Here is a 26,418-nt window from a genome sequence, read left to right as displayed (position 1 = left end):
GCTGAGAAGATGACGAAAAGCATTGTATTCACATACTTTGCACCTGCACTTTATTTATGTGGCCACAGGATGGCAAAATGTTCACAGATTTGAAAATCCAAATGTATGTGTGCTATTTTCCTCTCCCAACCTATACATGTTTACAGGAATGCTTCTCTTTAACGTAGCTAAAAATACGTGCACAATTTAACCCACGTCTACATTGCTCTCCTAAAATGTGGTCAGATTTTAAGTTAAAAGGGAGGCGCATGACTGCAAAAGTAAGGAATCCCCTGACATGGCTGTGTTTTTGCCAGGGAAACGTTCACCCATATGTAACAAGGATAATTTATTACCTCTGTCCCTCCTGACACAGGCCCTGGCGAAACACAGCCATGTCAGGGAACTGAATTGTACAAATTCTTTTCAAATTTGGACTTTTGGATGCTCACTGTTTGTAGCCTCAAGCCATTTAAACCTTGCATTTGTGATGGTTCTACGGTCTGAGGTGATCCTTTATTTTTGCATTCTTACACCTCCCTTTTGATATTGATCTATGAGTTCATACTATCCTCCACCTTCTTTTTGACACATTTTAAATTGGACCATGTTACCCAACTTAAATACCGTTTGAAAATTGACCCTCTTATGTTGTCATCTTACAATTTTCATCTAGTTTTGAGAATGCTTTTAAAATTTATTTGGCGAAGAAAATTAAATGGGGAATTTATTTGGATATTTATTCAGTCTTTATGAAATCACTCAGGGTGGGTTACAGTAGAAACATTCATTACAGTGAATACACAAGAAATAAAATATACAATAAAATAAAAATAGCAATGCAAAATGTATATATGTGTGAGTATTCAGATAAAAGAGAGCTACTTGAACTGGTATCCATGCTTCTTGCCCTCTACTGGTGAGAGTATTATGTCCTGCAGAGAGGAACAGTTGGAAAGGAAGTACATACACTCCTTTGTTCATCACACGATCTGAGGTTTGAGGCTCCACCCTGAGAGCTCCATAATTTCCTAGGAATATTAATCCTTCTAGGAAACATTTCTCTATTTAATTCTTTTCTATACAGATATTCATGACACATGTCATCACGTCTGTTTACATCAAACATGAGGAATTAACATTAACAGTGATCATAGCTAGAGAGCTACTGATAGAGTTAAGGGAGGAGGTAAATTACAATGAACGAGGTTTCTGGAACTTAGAGGTTGGAAGAGAGTATGGAGAGAGGAACAGTTAAGTGACGGTATAAATATATGGAATCACAACAGTAAGAGGAACAGATTAATGATATATGTTATAACAATAGAATATACAAAATAAATATGTGGAACACAATATATTGAGTGAAGAATATAACGTTACAGCTTAAATGGTTATGGATAAGCTTGTTTGAAAAGCCATGTCTTTAGTTTTTGGTTTTTTTTTAAAGGTCAGTGGACAGTGTTCCTGGCGTAGGTCAGGAGGCAGGGTGTTCCAAAGGGATGGCCCAGCTGCGGAGAAGGCACGTTACCTGATGGAGGTGTGAAGAATGGATTTGGGAGGGGGACGTGTAGGGTTCCTTTATAAGCCGTTCTAATTGGTCTTTTTGAGGTGTGGAGTCGTAGCAGGATTATTAGCTCGAGCGAGTGCTGATTGTGCATAGTTTTGTGAATGATAGTGAGAGATTTATGAAGGATTCTAAAACTGAAAGGGAGCCAATGGAGATTCTTGAGGCTGGGTGTGATGTGGTCTCCTTGGCTGGAATTGTAGGGATTCTGGTGGCGGCATTCTGGAGTATCTGCAAGGGTTTTGTGGTAGTTGCGGGGAGACCTAGAAGGAGGGAGTTACAGTAGTCTATTTTAGAGAAAAGGGTAGCTTGGAAGACTGTTCGGAAGTCATAGAAGTGGAGGAGTGGTCTAAGGTTTTTCAGAATTTGTAATTTGAAGAAGCAGTCCTTTGTAGTGTTAACAAATTTTTTTAAGTTTAGTCGGTTATCCAGTACTACGCCTAGGTCTCTTGCTTGAGCAGCTGTGGCCGGAGCGGGGTCAGGGAGGGAAAGGTTATTGTGGTCCAAGGAAATGAGTAGTTCAGTCTCGGCCATGTTGAGGACGAGATTGAGACTGGAGAGGAGGAGGTTGATGGAGTGAAGGCAGCTGTCCCAGAACTTGAGGGTTTTTGGGAGGGAATCTGTTATGGGAATCAGGATCTGCACATCATCGGCATAAATGAAATGAGTTAGGCTTAGTTTAGCGAGGAACTGGCAGAAGGGTAAGAGATATTAGAGAGGGAGGAGCCTTGGGTACTCCAAATGTAGCACTGATGGAGGGGGATTCCTTATAGCTTATTCTGACCTTATAGTATCTATTGCTGAGGAATGATTTGAGCCGTCTGAGGACTGTTCCTGAGATACCTATGTCTGAGAGGTGGTTTAGGAGGGTGGAGTGATTCACGGTATCAAATGCAGATGAGATATCCAGAAGTGCCAGTAGGTAAGGTTGTCCTTTGTCTAATCCTATGAGAAGGGTATCCGAGAGAGAGATTAGAAGGGATTCTGTGTTTAGGAATTTACGGAAGCCAAACTGCGCAGGGTAGAGAATGTTATGTTTGTCTAGATAGTCGGAGAGTTGGGAGTTGACTAGTCTCTCGATGAGTTTGGCGATAAATGGCAGATTGGAGATGGGGCGGAAGTTAGAGAGGTCTCCTGGATCAAGGTTTGGCTTCAGTAGGGGTTTGAGGGTGGCAAGTTTCAGAGGGTCGGGGACTATTTCTTGAAACAGGGAGCAGTTTATAATTTTGGCCAGGGGTTTGGAAATGGTATTAGGAATGGTGAGCAGTAAATTTGTCGGGATGGGATGAGGATTTCATCTTCTTGAGGATAGATTTGATTTCAAGGGATGAAGTGAGTTCGAAGGAATCAAAATTGGCTCTCTGGTCGAGGTTGGCGGTGTAAGGGGGTATGGGGGAGGTGTTAGTGGAGGTGATAAGGGCTAAGAGGTTGGAGATTTTATTCTGGAAGAAGATTACAAGTTAGTTGGACTTATTTTGGGCTTGGTTATCGGGGATGGGGGGGTGGATTTTGTAAGATCTGAAATATACGAGAACAGGGCCTTCGCGTCGTAGTGAAAGTTGTGTATTTTGCGTGCATGGAAGTCTCTCTTTGTACGTAGTATGGTAGTCCTGTAGCTATGCATAGATGTTTTGTAGGCAGTCAGCGAGTTTGGGGAGGGGTCTTTAGGCCATTTATGTTCTTTATGTCTTAGCTCTTGTTTTAGTTTCCTTAGTTCAGGTGAAAACCAGGGTTTTTTGTTCTTGAGGGCGGGATTGATTTCCTTTAGCTGTTAAGGGGCAGATCTTGTTGGCTACTGAGTTCGTGATCTTGAACCAGGAGGAGATGCCTGAGTCTGCGCTTGAATAATCTTAAGTTGTGTAGTTCTTTAGATAGGAGGGAACTGAGGTCATCCATGGAGCAGGGTTTTCAAAAGTGAAGGGTGGTTTTGGGGGGGGGAGTGTCAGTTTTTCTTTTACCATGAGGTCGGTGGTGATCGAGTGGTCTGACCAAGGGACTGGGGTACAGGTGGGGAGAGAGGTGTGAGTGAGGCAGGAGTTTATGAAGATGAGATCTAAGGTGTGACCTGCTTTGTGGGTTGGGCCGTTGATGATTTGCTTAAACCCCATGGCCTTGAAGGAAACCAGAATGGCTTCACAGTTAGGGGATAGTGGAGTTGCATCGACATAGAGGTTAAAATCCCCCGTGATAATAGCTGGGGAGTCTGTGTTAATGTGTTTGGCAATGAATTCTATGAGGGGGGAGGCATCAGAGTCTAGTAGCCCTGGGGGGGGTATAGACTAGACAGATTTGCAATTGACTAGATTTGAAAAGGCCGATTTTCAAATTTAGGAGCAGTCTTCACAGTCTGGGGGATTAGTCTGAGTGCTTTTTTGGTGGCTAATAGTAGGCCGCCGCCTCGTTTTTTGTGTCTGGGTAGAGAGCATATATTGTAAAGGTGTAGTGGTAATTGGTTAATCAGCGCTATGTCTGTGTTTTTTAGCCAGCTTTCTGTGATAGCACAGATGTCTGGCTTCGAGTCTAGTAGGTAGTCATTGAGAATATGGGGTTTTTTTGTGAGGGATTGAGCATTGAAGAGAGTCGGTGTGAAGATGGTGAGTCCAAGGAGCTGTGTGATGGGGGAAGTCATGGGTATAAGGGATCTCTGTTGATGGATTGGGGACGGGGTAGGGTGTTTTGTATGGCTGCGTAGGTAATGATTGATGATGGGGAAAGGTTACATCTTTGTTTGGGAGTAAAGGGGTAAGTTGTGGTGTCGGAAGAGTGTGGAAGGGGTGTAGGCTGATTGGTGTAGCAGTTGTGGTTAAGGGCCGTGTGACCGCCTGTATAGGGTAAAGCTTGAGACAATGTTGAGGCTAGAGACAACGGCAAGCATGTAAAATGAAAGCGATTGCAAGTAATGGCTGATTTATTGAAGGGTGGAGGAATAGGGTGGGATGGCATTTGGGTGTTGCAACAGGTTTTGAAGGAAGGGGGAAAAGAAAAAAAGGGCTAGTAAATGTTGCAGGTGGGGGGTGCTATGTAGATGGAGGAGAAGTCAACTGGGGGGGGGGTGTGACAGGGAGTAACAAGAGTAGAGAGCTCAGTGGGGTGGTTGAGTCATTAAAGGGGCACACTAAGGGGCAGCCCATTAGTTTCGCTCCTTTGTCACCTGGTGCACGACACCAGAAGTTAGTGCTTGTTTTTAAAAGGCCTCCGGGCTTCGCGATTGGTGACGTCGCTGGGTGGGCGGGATCTCGGTCCGGGCACTAGGCATGGAGGGCTGGCAGTAGGCCCCGATCGATCGCGGGGAGGGCCGATTGGAGCAAAGGGCACCCTGACCCCGATGGGTCAGTGCCAAACACGTGGGTGCAAGCGGCCGCCTCGAGCAGGGCAAAAAGACCAGCCAAGGCCAGTACTTGCCTTAAAAAGGCCTCTGGGCGTTGCAGTTGGTGACGTCGCTGGGTGGGCGGGATCTCGGTCCAGGCGCCAGGTGTGGAGGGCTCTTTCTCATCACTCTGGGGTTTCTCTTGACAGGCTGTCTGTATGCCTCTTGTCTAGGACCACATTACCTTCTGTCTTGAGTCACTATCTGTTACACTATCCCACCTTGACCTGCAAGAGGTGCCAATTTTAAGTCTGGCAGATCTCCATGTCTTAGGGCAACTGTAACCTGTTCCTCCTGTAAACTTGTAATTCTTCTGTGTATGTTTATTATTATATAACAAGAAGAGTATTAATATAAAACGTTTCATAACCTAGGTTAAGGGTTTTTCAGAGCTCTTCTAAAAGATAATAGCTTTGATAACAAATGCACTGATGTGTGGCAACTTATTCCATCCTTGAGATATTGCACAAAAAAGTGCATAATCCCACGCAGCAGCCAAACTCATACTGAGCGACAGAAATTCCAGAAGAGTTTCTCCCTTGGGAACACACTATGTATATGAGCAAGTGCTCCAAATACGCATGAAGAGAACCATGTAGTCTTCAAAGCTCATGTAGTACATCTGATTTGTTGGTCCAATAAAAGGTATCACAATCTACAAAGATATAATACATGGTACAATTTAAACTATCCACATTAAGGCAAATTCTATGCATATTTTTTATCCACGGGCTTTATACCAGTTTTCAAAGTAAAAAGTACGTATGTTTTGAAATTGCTGCATGTACAAAGTACGTATAGTCATTTGCACCTCATTTTTCTATGAGTAGAAACTTGCTGGAAAAAGTAGTCATGTAGAGTTCAAAATGCTATGTGCACATATACTTTTCTTCCTTCTCCTCCTCCTATCTAAACATGCCCCTGGAAACTCCTCCTCCTCATTGCAGCTAAAAGTTTGCATGTGAAAGAATGCACAGACTTTTAGCTGCTTTGATGAATGGAAGTTGACAGACAACCAATTAACAAAGGTCAAACGCTTTGAAAATTGCCTTTCCCATATAAAGCAGTTTATAATTTATCTGCTATATTATAGAAAGGTTTAATGGTGTGAGTTAAATCTTTTCAACCATTTAGGTTTAAAAAAATTGTTAGAAACCAAAGTTATCCTACATGTCCCCATTTTTGTTTGTGAGAGGAGTGAATAAAGGTTAAGAAAAAGAAGTTGCACGTGATAACTTTTTAATAGGATTAATCTAATATATTTTATGTGCACTATTCAAAAGCCATTTATTCTGGTGAATACTGATTTACTTGAATACATTGACTGAAAATTGCTCATTCCCTGGATGAAAGTGTACAGGTCGATCAAAATTGCACATACTTTTACAGGACAATAAGTAGGTATGGTTAGGTCGGGAGATGCAAAGTCTATGGATACTTGCTCTAGGGCCTTTGTACCTTTTCTAGGAGTACCCCCAAGACTTTGCCTCTGTGCAGGTACTTTTGAAAAATACCTCATTTTGGAGCAATTTTCAAATTTTCTATATTGGTGTAAAATCTTCAGATATCTTTTACCCACAGGCATTACAACTGTGCATACCTGCCCTTTGAAAACTGCCCCAGCTTTATTTAAAATCTGTTTGAAAGTTGGAATATGTAAAATGTATAATTGTTTCAATAATAATATAATTGTAAACTAAATTATATATACATTTATTTTGTCATTAATTCCAAAAATAAAATGTTTTGCAAATGAACAAATATATTGTTGATATTTGATACCCACCTTTTCCTTAGGCACAAAGTGAATTACAGTTGATAGACAGACATGAGCAGCATGTAGGGTTTTTTCTTTTTTCTCTTCATTAGCCAATCGCAAGCGTACAAGCAGAGTACATGCAATAACACCTTTGTTACAGAAGTCTTATTTTCAGATGTTTGGACGAAAATATAGAATACTAAATAACTAAAGTAAGTTTTTGCAAGTTGTCAGTGGAAAAGCATAGGAAGATTAACACTTAAGCTCAATCAGCTTAAGGTTTTGTAAACAATGAAAATGACAAAATCCATTGCATAAGTACATTATCCTTGATTTTTATTTCAAAATTTGAAGATGAACTAAAACAGTGAGCAGATCTTATAAGAGACATGGGTTTTGTTTTCTTTCTTGTATAGATTATGCAAATCCACTTGGGGTCACTGTTCCATATACAATAAGAAAATGCCTCCAGATTTTTCATTTCGAAATCTATATATGCAGCTGGATGAGGGGAGTCTCACATTTAATGCCAACCCTCAAGAGGTAAGAGTTGTATTTAATAATCATATGCAAGTCTTGTAAATTAGAAATATGAACAGAAAAATATGCAAATATGTGAAAAAATAGTTGAATTAGCACAAGGTACCAATAAGCCAGTACAGTGGAGATGTAGATTTAAATCTTTAACATGAATTTCTCAGGCTGTCAAGAGCTGGGGAGACTGGACACAGCACTTGCATCTAGTGCAGTGTTTCCCAACCCAGCTCATCTAACCAGTCTGGTTTTCAGGATATCTACAATGAATATGCATGAGATATTTGAATAAGTTGGAGACCCAGTGCAAGCAAATTTTCTCATGCATACTCATAGATATCCTGAAAACCAGTCTGGTTAGAGGTACCTGCTCCTGTAACTGAGGGAGTCTCAGCCATTGCATGATGGCAACACCTGCTGGTCAGATTAGGTTGCATATATACCAAGATTTGAAGGTAGCGGCAGTCTGTGGTTCCTGATAAGTCTTTTGCTGAGAGAACTCAATTGAGGTAACAAACTGCAAACCTCGAGGACCGCAAACCAATATTTATTTTTAGGATATTCCTAATGAATATGTATATGAGAGATATTTGCATGTACGGCCTCAGCTTTATGTATATTCATCAGGAATATCTTGAAATCAAAACCAGCTTGTAGCCCTTAAGTATTACAGCTCAACATAGTAAAAGTGGGATAAAAAAAAAATCCAGCCCACCAAGTTATTCCTGTCAACCTTGCCAAGGATGCATCCCAGCTGTGAGCCATGAAGCATAACCAGGTGGAAGATTTCTCCTTATACAGCACAGTCTTGTTGTCTTATTCCTTTTGAAAAAAAAAAAAAAACATACAAAATTCTCACTTAGTTTCTGTCAACATCCACCCTTCCCATGCCCAGTCACAAGGCTCTGTATTCTCAATAACAAGTTATAATTGCATAGACGTTGCTCAAAATCCAGCTTCCTAGGTCCACTGTGTAGCCAGCCAGACTGACCTGTCTTGATGAATGCCTGTTTTCCATTAGGACTTGAAGCCTGCTAGAGAGACCCAGCTGCTTGTTTAAGAACACAAAAAATTGCCATACTGGGTCAGACCAAGGGTCTGTCAAGCCCAGTGTCCTGTTTCCAACAGTTGCCAATACAGGCTACAAGTGCCTAGCAAGTACACAAACACTAAGTAGATCCCATGCTACTGATGCTAGTAATAGCAGTGGCTATTCCCTAAGTCAACTTGATTAATAGCAGTTTCCTAGCATGTAGCAGATGGATTGTGGACCAATGGGTATAGTATGCTCCTGATAGCAGTTGGAGACGGATCAGATTTCAATCTGACAGCCCTAGTACATATACCCCTGCAGGACGCCATGCTCTTCAGTATTTTCCATCTCCATAGTAGTTCGGGACTCTATACACGCTTGCACAGCGTTAGAGTATTCTAACAAAAGAAATCCAAAACAAAGACGAAAAACTTACCTCTACAGACGAGCCCTGCTCTCCTGCGGTGATACCTACGGGTCCCTTCCCTAGTCAAGATTCCTGAGGTGATTTCCGCGATCCCTCAGAGCTGGGCCTCGGTCCAGCAGCCGGCCCCCGGCATCGGGTGCAGCTGAGAGGCAGCAGGTGCAAATTTGAGCGTGGCGGTAAAGGTACTTTTCCCTCTCCCCCCGCAGCTAGAGCCGCCCGGAACGAGACCGGGGAAACGCCGAGACAAGGTAAGGTAGAAAACTTCTTAAAAGTCTCTGGTCTCCGAGGCTCGAATAGCCGCACAGATCGCCAGCCGGCGTCAGTGCTACCAGGTTGATCAGCCCTATCCGGGCTAGACCTCTGTTCAATACGAGGGCCCTCCCACGTGGAGACCCTCCGAGGTGGTCGCCGTTACCATTTCATCGCTGCCCTGTCCGCCGATTCATTCTGTGCGCACAGAGGCAAGCCGTGGGCACAAAATCAGCACGAAGAGGCCAAGGCCTTGTGTATACAGTGCGAGGAGGCCCTGGGCGATCCAGCCCAAGGTCCTCCCCAGCTGGTACTGGGATCCGGATCCACCGAAAGTACACCGGACCTCGCTACCCCCAGCGAGAGCCTCATTCAAACGGGGCTCCCTGGGGACGCAGCGCCTCTCAATTTAGACCCAGCATCTTTCTGCTGAGTAGAATTCTTCAAAGACGGAAATACTTTTGTCCACATGCAACCGGCTCCCCCGATGCCACAGCCTCCCCCAGAGGACCCTAACATCCTGGGACCCTCTAAACCCAGAGAAGTGCCTCGCCTGCCCAAAAGCCCCAGCACTGGTGACATGGACACCTCAGACGAGGATCAAGACTCCCTTGAGGAAGGAGAAATCCCTCCAGGAACGGAACCCTAAAAAGCCATGAGGCTGTTCTTCACCAAAGATGAGCTTTCAGACCTCGTGGCAAACAGCTTGAAAGAGCTCGCTATCCCAGGCATGTGCCACAGGGAAACCGAAGACACGTGCCCTCCTCAAGGGATTCAGTCAGGCCTCCCGCCATTTTCCTTTGTTGCAAGCTGTCCAACAGCTAATTGCCCTGGAATGGGAATCTCCGGAGGCCACGTTCAAAGGGGGGGCGGACCCTGGCAGCCATGTACTCCCTGGGCCCCGCCGCCAAAAATCTCCTGACATTCCCCAAAGTGGATGCCGTGGTCTGCACGGTCACTAAGCACACTACCATCCCAGTCGAGGGAGGAGCGGCACTCAAGGATGCCCAGGACAGACGTCTGGAATCCATCCTCAAACAGTCATTTGACGATTCAGCTGTGTCGCTACAGATCGCGGCCTGCTGTGCCGTGGTGACACACGCCTGTTTATCTAAGACTAGGAATGCCGCCACGCCCGTCGAAGCACTAGAACCAGCAGTATCATTCCTCACTGATGCGACCTCAGACCTGGTACGCACTGCAGCCAGAGGAGTTTCATCCATCATGGCAGCCAGAAGACAATTCTGGTTCTGAAGCTGGTTTGCCGACGCAACATCCAAGACGAGATTCACGAGAATGCCCTTTAAGGGAACCCTCCTGTTTGGAAGCAAACTGGAGAAGTTAGCCGACAAATGGGGCGAATCTCCACTGCCACGGCTACCACAGGAGAAGAAGAGAAGCCAGCACCCCTCGCCCCGAACATCTAACAGCAGGGGATCACAGCGCTTCAAAAGTACATATCAAACATCTTGCCCCACAGGCAGGGGCCAGTCCTTTCAGAACAAGCACAACAAAAGGGGAGCCGGCTCTGGCCCAGGCCCCAGCTGCACTCTGAATGAAAATCAGCCGGCCCATTCACAGGAAGAAGCCACAGGGGGCAGGCTTGCCCTATTCTACCAAAGATGGGTCAAGAGAACTTCGGACAAGTGGGTCTTAACCATCATTCGAGAGGGATATTATCTGGACTTCCACAACATTCCTCCGGACAAATTTGTGAAATCTCCCTGCCATGACCTCTCCAAGAGGATGACAGTGGAAACCACACTGACCAAATTGCTCGCCTTTAAGTCCATAACGCCGGTACCCACACACCAACAAAATACTGGGTACTATTCCATCGACTTTATCATTCCCAAGAAAGAGGGTATGTTCCGACCATCCTGGACCTGAAGTCCGTCAACCGTCACCTGAAGGTCCCTTGCTTCCGCATGGAAACCCTACGCTTGGTCATTAGAGCGATACAGCCGGGAGAATTCTCACATCCCTGGATCTGTCAGAAGCCTACTGCACATTCCGGTCCACCATGAGCATCAGCGTTTTCTACGCTTCATGATTCTGGACCACCACTATCAGTTCCGGGCACTACCCTTCGGGCTAGCCACAGCACCCCGAACGTTCACCAAAATCATAGTTGTAGTGGCGGCGACACTGAGGAAAGAAGGAATCCTTGTACACCCATATCTGGACGATTGGTTGATCAGGGCAAAATCTCCAGAGGAAAGTCATCAGGCGACCACCAGAGTTAAAACTCTACTGGAGAACTTCGGGTGGGCGGTCAACACAAACAAGAGCTGTCTGCAGCCCTCCCAATCTCTGGAATACCTGGGAGTCCGCTTCAACACCAGACAAGACAAGGTGATTCTGACTCTTACAAAGAGAACAAAGCTGATGAACCAATTGCGAAACCTGTTAAGCGGTCTTCACCCCAAGGTGTGGGACTACCTCCAAGTCCTCGGTCTCATGTCATCCACACTGGAAGTGGTTCCATGGGCAAGAACTCACATGTGATCCCTACAGCGTTCCCTACTGTCACGATGGAATCATATGTCCCAGAATTACTCCGTTTGCCTCCAGCTCCCGGAGGAAGTTCGAACTCAGCTACAATGGTGGCTACAAGAAAATCATCTGAGCAAGTGATTAAGGTTATCCCCGTTGACCTGGATCCTGCTCACCATGGATGCGAGTCTTCGAGGATGGGGAGCCTACTGCCAGGAAGTGACCGCCCAGGGGCAATGGGACAAGGAAGAGTCTGGCTGGAACATCAACCGACTGGAAGCACGGGCAGTCAGGCTAGCCTGCCTACGGTTCAGTCACAGACTCCAGGGCGAATCAGTCATGTCTGACAACGCCACAACAGTGGCCTTCATCAGCTGCCAGGGAGGAACCAGAAGCCAACAGGTGTCCCTGGAAATAGAACCTCTAATGGCGTGGGCAGAATCAAACCTACAAGGGATCTCAGCCGCCCACATTGCGGGAAAAGACAATGTCACTGCGGATTACCTCAGCAGAGAAAGTCTAGACCCAGGGGATTGGAGGCTGTCGAACACAGCCTTCCAGTTAATAGTAAACCGCTAGGGAACACCAGCCATGGACCTCCTGGCAAGCCGGTCAAATGCCCAAGTTCCCAACTTCTTCATTCACAGGCGGGATCCACAATCCCAAGGAATCGATGCTCTCATCCAGACCTGGCCACAGGAAATCCTGCTATACGCCTTCCCACCATGGTCGCTACTGGGCGGAATCATCTGCAAGATAGAACACCACAGGGGACCAGTACTTCTAGTGGCCCCGGACTGGCCAAGAAGGCCGTGGTACGCAGACATGCGAAGACTACTGACAGGGATCCCTCTCCCTCCACCTCCTCACAGGGATCTGCTCCAACAAGGCCCGATCCTCCACAAAGACCCAAATCGATTCTCTCTTATGGTCTGGCCATTGAGAGGACACGCCTGAAGAAGAGCGGATACTCGGGGGCAGTGATTGACACTCTGCTCCGAGCACGCAAGTTTTCCACAACTCTAACGTACATACGAATATGGAGAATATTCGAAGCCTGGTGTGAAGACTGTGACATCCTCCTGCAGACAGTCGAAATTCCCACAATTGTGGAATTCCTGCAGAACGGCTTACAGAAGGGGTTGTCCCTCAACTCCCATCAAGGTGCAGGTGGCCGCGTTGGCCTGCTACAGAGCCAAGGTGGGGGGCAGCAGCCTAACCTCTCATCCAGATGTCTCCCGTTTCCTGAAAGGGGTCAAACAGATCAGACCACCCCTGAAGTGGCCGGTACCTTTATGGAATCTCAATCTAGTCCTAGACTTCCTAGCAGGAGCCTCCTTCAGACACACCCCTGGTCTGTCCCTCCGACTACTAACACCGAAGACTGCATTCCAAGTGGCAGTCTGCTCGACCCGTCGCAACTCCGAGCTTCAAGCACTGTCCTGTCGAGAACCCTTCCTCAGGATCACACCGTGATCTATACAGCTACACACAGTCCCCTCCTTCCTCCCAAAAGTGGTTTCTCACTTCCATTTAAACCAAACCATCTCGCTGCTATCGCCAGACGAGCATAAGGACTCGGAAGAATCTCACCGCCTTCACCATCTTAACATCGGCAGACTCCTACTCTGATATCTGGAAAGGTCGAAATCCGTACGAAAGACAGACCACCTCGTCGTCCTTCACAGCGGGAAGAAACAAGGGGCAGCGGCCTCACGGTCAACCATAGCCCGCTGGATCAAAGAAGTTATCAAGGCAGCCTACGTAGAGACAGGTAAGCCTCCACCTCTACAAGTCAAGGCCCATTCCACTAGAGCCCAGGCAGTGTCCTGGGAGGAAAGCAAGATGCTTTCACCCGCCGAGATCTGTCGGGCGGCGACATGGTTCATACCTTTTCTAGGTTCTATCACCCGGATGTTCAAGCTCGGGAGGACATAGCATTCGCAAGGGCAGTACTAAGTGGGCCACGGGCAGCCTCCCACCCAGTTTGGGAGTAGCTTTTGTACATCCCATTGGTCCTGTGTCCATCTGCTACCCCCTAGGAAATGGAGAAATTACTTACCTGATAATTTCATTTTCCTTAGTGTAGACAGATGGACTCAGCATCCCGCCCATGGCTGCCAACGATCACGGAAACCTCAGGTGACAATCCCCGAGAGCAAGACAAACACGGGTAAGCCAAGTTTCCCTCTAATTAGGACACCCATACCTACCAGGTGTCAGCATTTCTCGATTGAGTGCACTGGCGGTCTCCAGCTATAACCACATCAACCAGTTCATGTTAACCAAGTTAACAAAGTTATGCAAGTTAATAAAGTTATTCAGTCACACATATATCCACAATTGTTTTCGAAGACTATACTGAAGAGCATGGCATCCTGCAGGGGTATATGTACTAGGGTTGACGTCAGATTGAAATCTGATCAGTCTCCAACTGCTATCAGGAGCACACTATACCCATTGGTCCTGAGTCCATCGGTCTACACTAAGGAAAACGAAATTATCAGGTAAGTAATTTCTCCATTAATGGACTTCTCCAAGAACTTATCCAAACCTTTTTTAAATCCAGCTACACTAACTGCACTAACCACATCCTCTGGCAACAACTTCCAGAGCTTTGTGTTGAGTAAAAAAAAAAATGTTCCCATAGATAAACAGGTTGAATTAGTTATGCTCTCTGGGGCGTCCTCCGGGCAGCCCAATGCGGAACTTTCTTCAAATATACAGATCTGTGCTCTGTGTGGACATTCCCGCACAAATCTTCTCATTTTGTCAGTTTTCCTTTCTCCCGTGCTTTTAAGCACGGGAGAAAGGACAAATTCTGCCACATAGGCAAAATTTGAATCTGGTGCACTCTGTCCATCACAGACAGATACAATTATTGCTACATATGCCTCTGTTCAGACCACTATCAGGCCTCCTGCCACAACTACAGCAGGGTGTTTCCATGGGCCCAGAGACAAAGGGCCAAAAAAATGGAGAGTCTGAGGACCGATCCTTCCAGTTCTTAAGCTCCGACCCACCGCTCGACCCAGTCCTTACCAGCTCAGAAAACAAAATTGTTACTGGTAAGAGAGCCACGTCTCTGGAACTGCATACAAAACGGGTAGAAGATCCTTCCAGATACAGACAGGGTCTGGGAGAAAAACCCAGAGAACACCCTATTGAGTCGAGGAAAATGGTACAGATATCGCTGGAGTCTTAAAAAATCTAAACACGGTACTGACCGAAGTAAGACTCATGAATCACTGAGTCATCCGACGCACGAAACATCAACTCGCTCGAAGCACGATGCATTGACTTGCCCGACACAAGTGGCGTCTCCTCGCCTGATGCATGAATCATCGACTTACCCAATTCACAGAGCGCCAACTCACCCGATGCATGGGGCATTGACTAGGTAGCCGCATGAAACCTCGAGTTGTAGGATACACAAACCCTTGACGCAATCATGTCACAAGGCATCAAAATGGACAGAATCGGAGGACATTCCTCATAAAACAGACACAGAGAAGCAGAAAAGGAAATCCTTGATGCCATCGAAGTGTGACAAACCCAGGGACATAAATCAGCCCAAAGGGGGTACTGAATCACAATGGACGACAAGACCCACAAATAGTATTTACTGTGGAAAAGCTGGAAGCTGGTTCTGATGTGGAAGTAGTCAGACTAACTGACAAATCTTCCTCACCAAGCAGTATATACTCAGGTCTTTCACAAGTGTAAAAACAAAAAAGACAACGACCTCATATCCAGGAACCCTTCATAAAATGACATAAATCTCACCAAGAACCTCATGTCCGAACTACCTCACAAAAGGAACTGGACTCTGCTAGATTCCGACTGAGTCTAGCCTACCACAGAAAGTAAAACGCCTTACTACCTGTTCCAAGGGGAAGAAGGCAGACTTGCAAGCAATATCACAGATATCAGACATTCTAAAAGGTTTTGTATCAATGCTGGACCCCCCTTCAAGACCAAGGTTCATCAACTGAGTCTGAAGGCAACATTTCTACAAGGTCCCTACAGTCTTCCCTCCCCACCCGGGAGATGAAGGTGCAGAAGAAACCATGGGGCATGAACCTAGTTCGGTGGATTCGGCGAGAGAAGTCAATATCCCCGCCTCTCCACAAACATCTCCTGGATCGTCTACAGGGATCCCTTCAGATCCACCGGAGGGGCCGCCTGAACCATATTTTCTGTCCGAGGATTTAACATATTCAAAGTTCATAGAGAATGTAGGCTCCTTCCTAAAGATAGAAACAAAAAAGATACCCGATCCGAGAGCAAAAGTACATGGAATATTAAAGATGTTCGATATTCCATCAGAGCCTTTGGCATTACCTCCTCATGCGGTGCTGGAGGATGTCCTAGACAAATCCTGGACACCACCATTTTCCAACTTTAATAGAAAACAGATCTGAAATTTAAAGTACACAAGTCCACACATTATGGAGCATTTTTAACTACCACATGCTTCTGTCATTGAATCGGCAATGAAAAAACAAAGAAAAAAATCTGTACTTTAATGCTCCACCAGGTAGGGACAGCAAGTACCTAGACAATTTTGGCAAGAAAATGTTTCAAGGTGCGATGCTGAATTCTAGAATGAAACAGCACCAGTTTTATATAACTCAGTATTTATATGAGTATCTACAAGGACTAAAACAAGACAGTCCTTCTGAGGTTGATATTCAAATCAAATTAAGCATGGAGGAAGGCTTACATTATCTACTTAGAATGGTCTATGAAGCCTTTGAGACTTCCGCAAGAATGTTAGCAGCTACCATAGCAGCCCGTAGAATCACCTGGCTCAGAGCAGCGCAATAAAGGATGATGTCCATGAAAAGCTTGCTGACCTACCTTGCAAGGGAGACCATCTTTTTGGGGACAGGTTGTATGAGACTGTCTCACAGTTGAAAGAAAAAAATGTGGCAGTATAATCGCTCACATCCCCAATAGAACAATTCCCCTCTAAATGGTATTATCCCTACAGATGACCATTCTACCAGCGTCAATACAGTTTACTCCCTATCGTGCACCATCTTACCAGTCCCAGAGGCAACAGCCTCAGCAACCGCAAACAAGAAATTACCAGAGAGCAACATGCCAGCAAAAACAGCACAGAGCCCGAGCCAAAAACTTCAACAAACTTTTTGAATGAAGCAAGACCACAGCCAACACTAAAAGTGAGAGGAAAAAAGGGGAGGGGGGCGTGGTCAGGGTTGTTTTCGAGATACCACAATGCACGCTATTTTACCGCATCACATAGGTATTTTATCTAGCTTGATCTGCATCAAACTAGATAGAGAGTACATTGTACAAATCTCTTCTTTTGTGTACCTTTCATCACTCCAAATCACATCAAATCTTCACTGATGTGCACTATGCTGTTCGTACCTCTGACTGCATGTAAAATTGCCCCCCAAAACCTAGGCCACCACCAAAACCTCATCCCAGGTTACTAGTTGCCCCTCTTACAGTGGTATAAAAAGTTGACTAATGTGTGTGCCTCCCCAGAGGCTCTTTTCCCTCTCTGCCTGAAACGGGATTTGCGATTTTTATCTCAGTTCTGGTTTTGGGCACAGCATTACACCAGTTGTTTCCTGTGTTAAATCATGCGATTTTTAGATTTTGTATATGCATTTCACGATGCATTATTTATCACACGTGTTATGGCGTTATTGTGGGCATTAGGGCCCTAATGTCTGCAATAAGGCCCTAATGCATATTTGATGAACATCCCTGTTAGATGGGAATGTAGACTGCCTGTTCAGACTTTTCACAATAAAAGTGGGTAAATAGGCTGTGGGTTGAAAGGGGAATTAATTAATGCTCGTTCTTTTGTCAGTAGGACCCATTTAATATATAATTTGATAATGATTTGACATTTGTGTGCATTACTGAAACTTGGGTGATGGAAGGTGATATTAGTCTGTGAAAGCTTTGCTCTGAAGGTTTTTCTTGTTTTTGAAAAACCTAGATTGGTTAAACAAGGAAGGGTGTTGCTCTTATTTACTGCAAAGTTTGAGGAATGGAATTACACTTGATTAAACAGTTGGAAGGCATTGTTTGTCTACTATGTAATCCAGAAATGTATTGTAAATTGTTGTAGTCTATCAGGCCCAATCATCCTCTAAGCTGGCCAGCGATGGCCTACTTAACATTTTTAGCTGAATTGTGATTAGGGAAAGAAAATGTATGTAGATTTTCATTGGCCTCAGGGGAGGTGGCAGGTGGGGACAATTTGAAGAACTTTTTAGTTCTTTGGAGGACTTAAGACTTTAAATAATTGGTGGAGCAGTTGACTCATCAAGCTGGATATATCGTAGATTTGATATTTGTTACTAGAAGAGTTTGTATTGAGTCAGATTCTATTTGGGCCAAGCTTTTTTGGTCAGATCACTTTTTTTTTTTTAGTTCTGTTAGAATGTCTTGTGATATTCACTGCTTGAGAAAACAGAAGATAACCAGGAAGCTCTCAAAAAGAAATATTGAGCTGTTGGGGAAGCTACTGAGCCAAATTAATGTTGATGTTATATTGGAGGTGTCTTTGAAATGTAGAACCTGGGAAATGGAATATTATTCTATGGGGAGGTATTTGATTAGTGTGACCCAGAAAAACTGATACAAATTAGAGGGGAGAATTAATCGCCTTAGTTTACAGAGGCTATTTACTTTCTGAAGGGCCAAATGTGCCAAATAGAGAGAGATGGTGGAGAAAGTGGAAATCCTTCCTGAAACTTGACCATTGTAAGGCTATGGTCTGCTATTAGGCAGGCTAAGTAACAGATTGCTAACCGATTGGCAATGACTAAAAGTTGGCCTGCAGCCTTATTTAGAACCTTGTACAATTTGGTTAAGTCTAGCATTCGTAAAGTATCTGTAGAGACTGATGAATTATGTGAGGATTCCAAGTCTTTCTTTTCTGAAAGATCTTGCAACTTAATTATCTTGGACCAGAAGCTTGGTCTCAGTCTGGAACTGGATATGGGAATGATCATCTGCTACAGCCTACTCAAAGGGGGGAGGGGGTAAGCAGATTACTATAAGCTTTGAGAATCAACAAGAACAGGGGTCTTCAGGAAAAGATTATAACTCTAACCAAAAGCCTTGATGCTTTTAATGCAACTGCAACATTGCTCCCTATTTCGGCAGGAGATAAGGGGAATTGATTCAGACAATAACCAAGAAGGCCCAGACTTCTGCGGTCTGGGGCACTGATATGCAGACATAAGGGAAAAAATACAGGACTGTTTCTACGGCCAAGTCCATAAACAAAGCACGTAAAGCAGCACTGTCTGAATTTTCAAGAAAGCTCATTACCCAGTAAAAAAATGTTGCTAGCTATTATTTTTATGGGTTCTATTAAGGCTTGGGTTTACCTACATGGAGCAGCAGTTACTACCCTTAAGAGAAACATGGGAGTAGCCTGCACAGAATGTCAGTTACTACCTTAAGCTTGCTGGGCAGACTGAATGGACCATTTGGTTCTTTTCTGCCATCATTTCTATGTTTCTCTGAGAGATATAGAGAGGTTTGAGGAAGGGTTTCTAATATTGTTGAAGCTTCTGTTAGCTGGATCCGTTGATTATAAAGCACTGAAATCCTCCTGTTATTCATCCTGCATTCCATTAGATGTGGTTTCGATAGTGGAATAAATCGTTATGGTGGTACTTGATATTTTTGCTGCATTTGACATCCTAAGTCACCAGATTCTTTTTTTCTGTGTGATCTTGGGGTGTCTTGCACTGGTACTGAACTGGTTTACCTCCAATCTGATTGATCGAATGAAATAAGTTAGAATTACTCCTGCAGCATCCTCTTGGCATACAATTACTATGTGTTCCTCAGGGTTCAGCCTTATCAAATGTTTTGTTTAATATTTATCTACCTCTTGTATGCAAATGACTCTACGTTTTGGATGTAAATTAAAAACTTTATGCCAATGTCATTCAATTTTTTAAACCAACTTTGTCATCTTGGTCTGCAGCCTTCAAATTTATTTCCATCTGTCTAGTTGCAGTTAAGTGCTGGTTATTTCATAATATGCTTGTAGATAAGAGATGGTAATGATCCCCTCCCAGATTTTCCCTCTACTTTTACCTCTGAAGTCTGTGAATTGCCAAGTCTGATGCAACTATAAAATCTAGGTGTTATATTAGATTTTGACTTGTCCTTGCATGCCCATATTAAGACTGTGGTGAGGGCTCCATTCACCAAGTTGCATACAGTATGGTTCATTCCTTTGTTGGACCCAATGACTTGTATTGTGCTTTAGGCCCTCGTTTTCTCCAGAATTGATTACTGTATTTCACTCTATTGGTCTTCATGAAAAAACCTCAGAGCATTGTAAATTGTCCAGAATTACACTACACATCTTTCTTCTGTAATTTTCCCCCATCTACCTTCTCATCCACTACAGTCTTCATAGCAAGAGCTTTTAGTGTTGCCCTTTATTAGAAACATTCATCTTGAGAATCCAGAGAAATGATTTCCTTATTTATCACTTTGCCTTTGGAACTTTTTACCTCATCTGAATTCTACTTAACTTTAGATTTTATTTTTTTTTAATTAGATTCTGCTCTGTTTTATTGCACTTAATTGTTTTATCCATGATGTTTTTCTGTTTTATTCATTTAAGTTTTTGTAACATAGGTAGGCAAGACTATTCGCTCGCTGACACACCCTCCCCCCCCCCTCCCTTGTACAAAAGACAAACTCCATATGATTTGGCTTATACATTGGGCCGCAGTTTATTTCATAACTTAACCCGAGCTCTTCAACTTTTAACAATTAGTCAAAACATTCCCCCCAACCCCCTCCTCCTCCCCTTCTTCTTCAGGTACTTCTCTTACCACTTCATCCGAATGGTAATACGCTTTTTCACCCCTTTTCACTTACCCCGCCGCAGCTCCTGCGAGGGTAAGACGCTTCTTCACCCCTTTCCACTTACCCCGCCGCAGCTCCTGCGAGGGTAAGTTTGCGGCCAGAGCATCGGCCCCCCTCTTGCTCCCCGGCCATCCTGTGTAGCAGCCCCAAACTACACAAGATTCACCCCCCCCCCCCAACAATGTCCTTTATAAACACATACAACATTATAACTTAGGGCTCGGGTTTCCGCCACCAACAGATGCAACTTGTTTGCCTCTGTTCCCCCACTGCAGCCACTTACATCAGTTTAATTTGTTGCTCAAAACCTTCCTGTATCGCTAAATTAAATAAATCTGTGCCCACTTCTGACAAATGCACCCCATCCCTTGCAAACAAACCCTCTAAAATTTTCCACAACCAATCATGACGTACCCAAAAATCGCCTTGCCCCGTAATCCACTTCCCCATTTGCCTATTTAGCTTTTCAACTCCTCTATTCCACAACGGTGTCCTGTGATTCCGGATCCGAACAATAATGTCAGACCAGCCCAACTTTGTACCTGGCATAGCATTCATGAGGCATGCAAAATCTTTCCTCATGATTGCTATTAACTCCCTACACGAAACGTCCCCTATGTCATTGCCCCCCAAGTGTATAATCATTACCCTTGGACAGCCATACATCCTAATTAACCTATCCAGGAAAGCTTTGAGCTCCCCCCATTTCATACCCCCTTTGAAAAACCATTGTACTTTCCACTTCCTGATGTCCAATTCCAAGTTCGTTCCATAAGGACGCTTCTCCGCCCTACGATATGCCCTGCGGACAAAGGAATGGCCCACGACCCAAGCGCATTCCACAACTCCAACCACCCCATTCGACTCTGTAAAATAAAAATTACCATTACTCCATTATCCGTCCTCTCCCGCAACCCTTCATTTTACTTCCTCACATAGTATCTAAATGCTTTTGACCTCCAACGCCCTATAGATTGAATCTGCGTGCTGTTAAACCCTAACTCCGCTGCAGTTGTAGCCGCTCCAATCCTGAACGAATGCGAGGTAAAGCATTCCTCCGTCCAACCTAATCTTCGCACCACCATTTTTAACACAGTAGTGAATTGAAAACTGGTCACTGGAGACCCGTTCTCATGTACTAAAAACAATCCCTGTCTGCGTGGCCTCACTCGTACAAATTCTTGTACTGCTCGAACCGGACATACGCTGACATCCTTTGCTGGGACTAATGATATCCATTGATCCTTACCTTTCTGATCAGTTTTAGACTTGTGTATACACAATGACACTTGTCTTTCATACACCCATACCCTATGTGCCTGCAATCCCGCCTCTGTGTTTGTCAAAGAACTGGCTACTAGCTCACTCACTCTAAAAGCTCCAAAAAAGGCCAGAACAAATGCTGTTCTAAAAAGCAGAGCTTCATACTTGGACCAACACACGTTCCCTAATTGTTCCACTAGCACTAATAAATCCGTGTACCTAATGGGCCTTCTTCTGTCAGCAACTCTTCCCCCATCTCTCCCCCAACCCCCTAACACCCGCTTGACCAAAAAACTCTCCATCGGATTACCCCATCCACCCAATTTCTGAAAGAAAGAGAACCCTACTAACTGCGAGCGCACTGATGCCAACGAATAACCATTACTTTTAGCCCACAGTATAAATTGTACCAATGCATAATCAGTTACCGGTCCCCTAACCCAACCCCATTGTTCTAAAAATCGCGAAACTACTCCCCTGCCCGCTGCATATGCTTTCCAAGTGGCCGGTGCCACCGATTTCTGTATTAAGTTCCACGTCTCCTCAATCCCAGCTGCCATAGATGCTCTGGGAATGCCTCTCCCTTCAAGCTCGCCAAAGTAGCCATCTTTCAAAAGCATCCCACTTGAAACAAGAAAGAGCATCTGCTATGACATTCCTACTACCTGGCACGTGTTTAGCAGTAATATTCACATTCAATTTTAAACATATCAAAACCAGTTCCTCATTAAACTCGAGACATATATGCACTTGGCTGACTGTTTGTTAATCACCTGAACGACCCCCAAATTATCACTCCAAAAAACCACTCCCTATTTTGCAAGCGGTGCCCCCAAATCACTACTGCTACTAGTATCGGGAATAATTCTAAAAAGGTAACATTCTTCGTAGTCCCATTTTTTACCCATTCCTCTGGCCACCTCTCTGCACACCACTGCCCTTGAAAATAAACTCCAAAACCGACCGCTCCGGCTGCATCCGTGTACAGCTCCAAGTCTGCATTCGATGACTCCCTTTCGGGCATAATACGCACCCCATTAAATGACTCCAGAAAAACTTCCCAAACCCCCAGCTCCTCCTTCACACTGCGTTTGACCCGAATGAAATGGTGCCCAGCCCTCACACCTCTGGTTTCGGCTGACAGCCTTCGTATAAATGCCCTCCCCATAGGGATAACTCTACAGGCAAAATTTAGAGACCCAATTAATGACTGCATCTGTTTTAACGTAACCTTGTTTGACCCTCGCACCAACCTCACCAACCCTCATAGTTTATCTACTTTCTCAGCTGGTAAACGCGATTGCATAGCTTCTGAATCTAATTCTATACCCAAAAAAGTTATCCGAGACACCGGACCCTCTGTTTTATCTACAGCAATAGGAACTCCTAACTGTCTGCATATTTCCAAAAAACCATTCAACTGTACCTGACATACTCTAGAGTTCTTAGGTCCAACGAACAGAAAATCATCTAAATAATGTAATATTTCCTGGTGCCCAGTAACCTTCATTGTCACCCATTGTAAAAAGGTGCTAAAAGCTTCAAAAAAGGCACACGATATTGCACAACCCATGGGCAAGCAACGATCTATATAATAATCTCCTTCAAAAACAAAACCCAGCAATGGAAAGCTGTCGTGGTGAATAGGTAACAATCGAAATGCAGATTCTATATCCGCTTTAGCCAACAAGGCCCCCATCCCTGCTTCCCTTACTAACGCTACCGCCTCATCAAATGAAGCATACTTAACCGAACAAGCCTCTCTTGGAATAAAATCATTAACCGATGCACTGGGAGGATGGGATAAATTCAAAATCAATCTGAACTTTCCTGCGGCTTTTTTAGGTATCACAGCTAAGGGAGACACATGCATGAGTTCGAAGGGTTTAGCCTCAAAAGGACCCGCAACCCTTCCTGCTTTCAGTTCAGAATGAATCTTTTCTCGAGCCACATCCGCTCTTTTAACTACTGACCTAGCATTACAAGATCTGCCACCACCACCCGGACCTATGTATGGGATGCGGAAACCCTCACTAAAACCAACCCTTAAATTTGCTTTTTCCTCCACTGGATAACACTGCAACCATTTGAGTAAAACTGAAACATTAACTGGTGAATCTGCTTTACAGCACCACCTCTCACGGCTTTCCTCCTTTGCCTGACCCTGTGCTCTGACCTTGCTGGCATTTGGTTGCAGGGTGCGCTCCTCCACATGCTGCGCACACATGCCTGAATTTGCATTCGGGAAAAAGGCATGTGAGCTTGTTGTAGCGCCAGCATACATCAGATGCTTTACCTGCCCCCAAACCCCCTCCCTCCTAGACTGCCGGAAGATCGGTTCAGAAGGGGCCAGCGCGCCTTTCCAAGGCCCTCCAGGGGCAGGAGTTCACAGCGCTTTGTTCCTTACAGGGGTCGCTACCAGGCACCAGGTCCTCAGGCCAGGAATCAGTCCTTTCAGACCAAGCAGCACAAGAGGGGAGCAGGCCCGGGCTCAGGTCCCGGCCGCGCCTCTCAATGAGAATCCGCCGATTCATCTGGGGGGCGGAGCCATAGGGGGTAGGTTAACCCTCTTCTACCCCAGATGGGTCGAGATCACGTCGGACAAGTGGGTCCTCGCCATTATCCGGGAGGGATATTATCTGGACTTTCATCATCTCCCTCCGGACAAGTTTGTGGAATCTTCATGTCCCATACACAAGAAGGCAGCATTGGAAGCTACCCTGGCGAGGCTCCTGTCCTTGAAAGCCATCATCCCAGTACCTGCCTGGGAAGTGAATTCTGGACACTATTCCATTTATTTCATGGTACCCAAGAAAGGGGGCACCTTTCGGCCTGTGCTGGACCTCAAGTCAGTCAATCGCTACTTACGGGTACCGAGGTTTCGCATGGAGACGCTATGCTCCGTCAAGGCTGCAGTACAGCCAGGAGAATTTCTCACGGCATTAGACCTGTCAGAGGCATACCTGCATATCCCGATCCATCCGGATCATCAGCGCTACCTACTCTTCAAGGTTCTAGGACGCCACTTCCAGTTTCGGGCTGTGCCCTTCGGGTTGGCCACGTCACCACGGACATTCACCAAGGTGGTCGTAGTGGTAGCAGCGGCACTCAGGCGGGAAGGAATTCTGGTCCATCCCTACCTAGACGACTGGCTGATCAGGACGAAATCGCGAGAGGAGAGCCTTCGGACAACCGACAGAGTAATCGCCCTTCTGGAAAGCTTGGGCTGGGTAATCAACCTCAGCAAGAGCTGCCTACAGCCTTCCCAGTCACTGGAATACCTGGGAGTACAGTTCGACACCCAGGCAGACACAGTCAGTCTCGCTTCCAAGAGAAAGTTGAAACTTCAGCAGCGTATACAGTATTTGATGGGAGCCAGTCGGCCCATAGCCTGGGATTATCTGCAGGTTCTTGGTCTCATGGCATCCACCCTGGAAGTGGTACTTTGGGCGAGGGCCCATATGAGACCTCTACAACACTCCCTGCTCTCTCGCTGGAGCCCCCGCCTACTGAACTATTCCACGCACCTGCATCTGCCAGCCAGAGTGCGGACCCAGTTGCGGTGGTGGTTGCAGTCCAACCACATGAGCAGGGGGTCGAAGATGTCTTCACCCACGTGGACTTTGCTCACCACAGATGCCAGCCTGAGCGGCTGGGGAGCACACTGCGAAGAACTCACCGCACAAGGGCGGTGGAACAGAGAAGAGTCAGCATGGAACATCAACCGTCTAGAGGCCCGGGCAGTCCGATTGGCATGCCTTCGATTTGCTCACAGACTGAAGAACAGAGCAGTCAGAGTGATGTCCGACAACGCAACCACGGTGGCATACATCAACCATCAGGGCGGAACCAGAAGCCGACAAGTATCTCTGGAGATCGCCCCACTGATGGCTTGGGCAGAGACAACTCTTCAGGACATCTCCGCCGTCCACATTGCCGGGAAGGACAATACCACGGCAGACTTCCTCAGCAGAGAAAGCCTAAATCCGGGAGAGTGGCAGCTGTCACCCACAGCCTTCCAGATGATTGTGGATCACTGGGGGATCCCGGACATGGATTTACTGGCGGACAAGTCCAATGCTCAAGTACCCAGATACTTCAGCCGCAAGCGCGACCCGTTCTCACACGGAATCGATGCCCTGGTCCAGCCGTGGCCTCCAGGGACTCTGCTATATGCCTTTCCTCTGTGGCCTCTGCTGGGTGCCATCATCCACAAGATTCAGAAACACCGGGGCCTAGTTCTTCTAGTAGCACCAGACTGGCCAAGAAGACCCTGGTACGCAGACATGAGAAGACTACTGGCAGGGGAGCCTCTTCCCCTGCCTCCTCTCTGGGACCTTCTACGTCAAGGGCCCATCCTCCACGAGGATCCAGCTCAATTCTCTCTTATGGTCTGGCCATTGAGAGGGCTAGGCTGAAGAAAAGAGGTTACTCGGAGCCCGTGATAGATACACTCCTCCGAGTTCGTAAGTTTTCCACGTCCCTCACCTACGTAAGGATCTGGAGGGTATTTGAAGCATGGTGCGACTCTCACGGCACCAATCCACATGCGACCACAATCCCTATTGTGTTGGATTTCCTGCAGGATGGACTTCAGAAGGGTCTCTCCCTCAGCTCCATCAAGGTTCAGGTGGCTGCGCTGTCTTGCTATGGTCCCAGGAGGGATGGCAAGACCATCGCCAAGCACCCAGATGTTTCTCGCTTCCTGCAAGGAGTCAAGCATATTCGTCCGCCACTAAAGTGGCCTGTGCCCTTATGGAACCTCAATCTTGTTTTGGATTTCCTCGCGGGATCCACCTTCAGACCCCTTCGGGAACTGTCTCTCCGTTCTCTAACCTTGAAGATGGTGTTC

The 26,418-nt window shown here is 45.7% G+C and overlaps 1 protein-coding gene across 3 annotated transcripts in view; it reads left to right on the top strand.

Annotated features, from left to right (window-relative positions):
* The window catches only part of FBXO8 (F-box protein 8), a 149,716-nt gene that overhangs the window by 79,314 nt on the left and 43,984 nt on the right, over positions 1-26,418 (top strand). For all 3 annotated transcript variants that reach the window (XM_029577082.1, XM_029577171.1, XM_029577242.1), the window contains exon 4: positions 7,089-7,215. In XM_029577082.1, the coding sequence (XP_029432942.1) occupies positions 7,089-7,215 (127 nt within the window). The remainder of the gene's footprint in view (positions 1-7,088; positions 7,216-26,418) is intronic.

The sequence above is a fragment of the Rhinatrema bivittatum genome, chromosome 1 (genome assembly GCF_901001135.1).
Source record: "Rhinatrema bivittatum chromosome 1, aRhiBiv1.1, whole genome shotgun sequence".
Taxonomy (NCBI): Eukaryota; Metazoa; Chordata; class Amphibia; order Gymnophiona; family Rhinatrematidae; genus Rhinatrema; species Rhinatrema bivittatum.
This window is presented reverse-complemented; position numbering and strand designations above follow the sequence as displayed.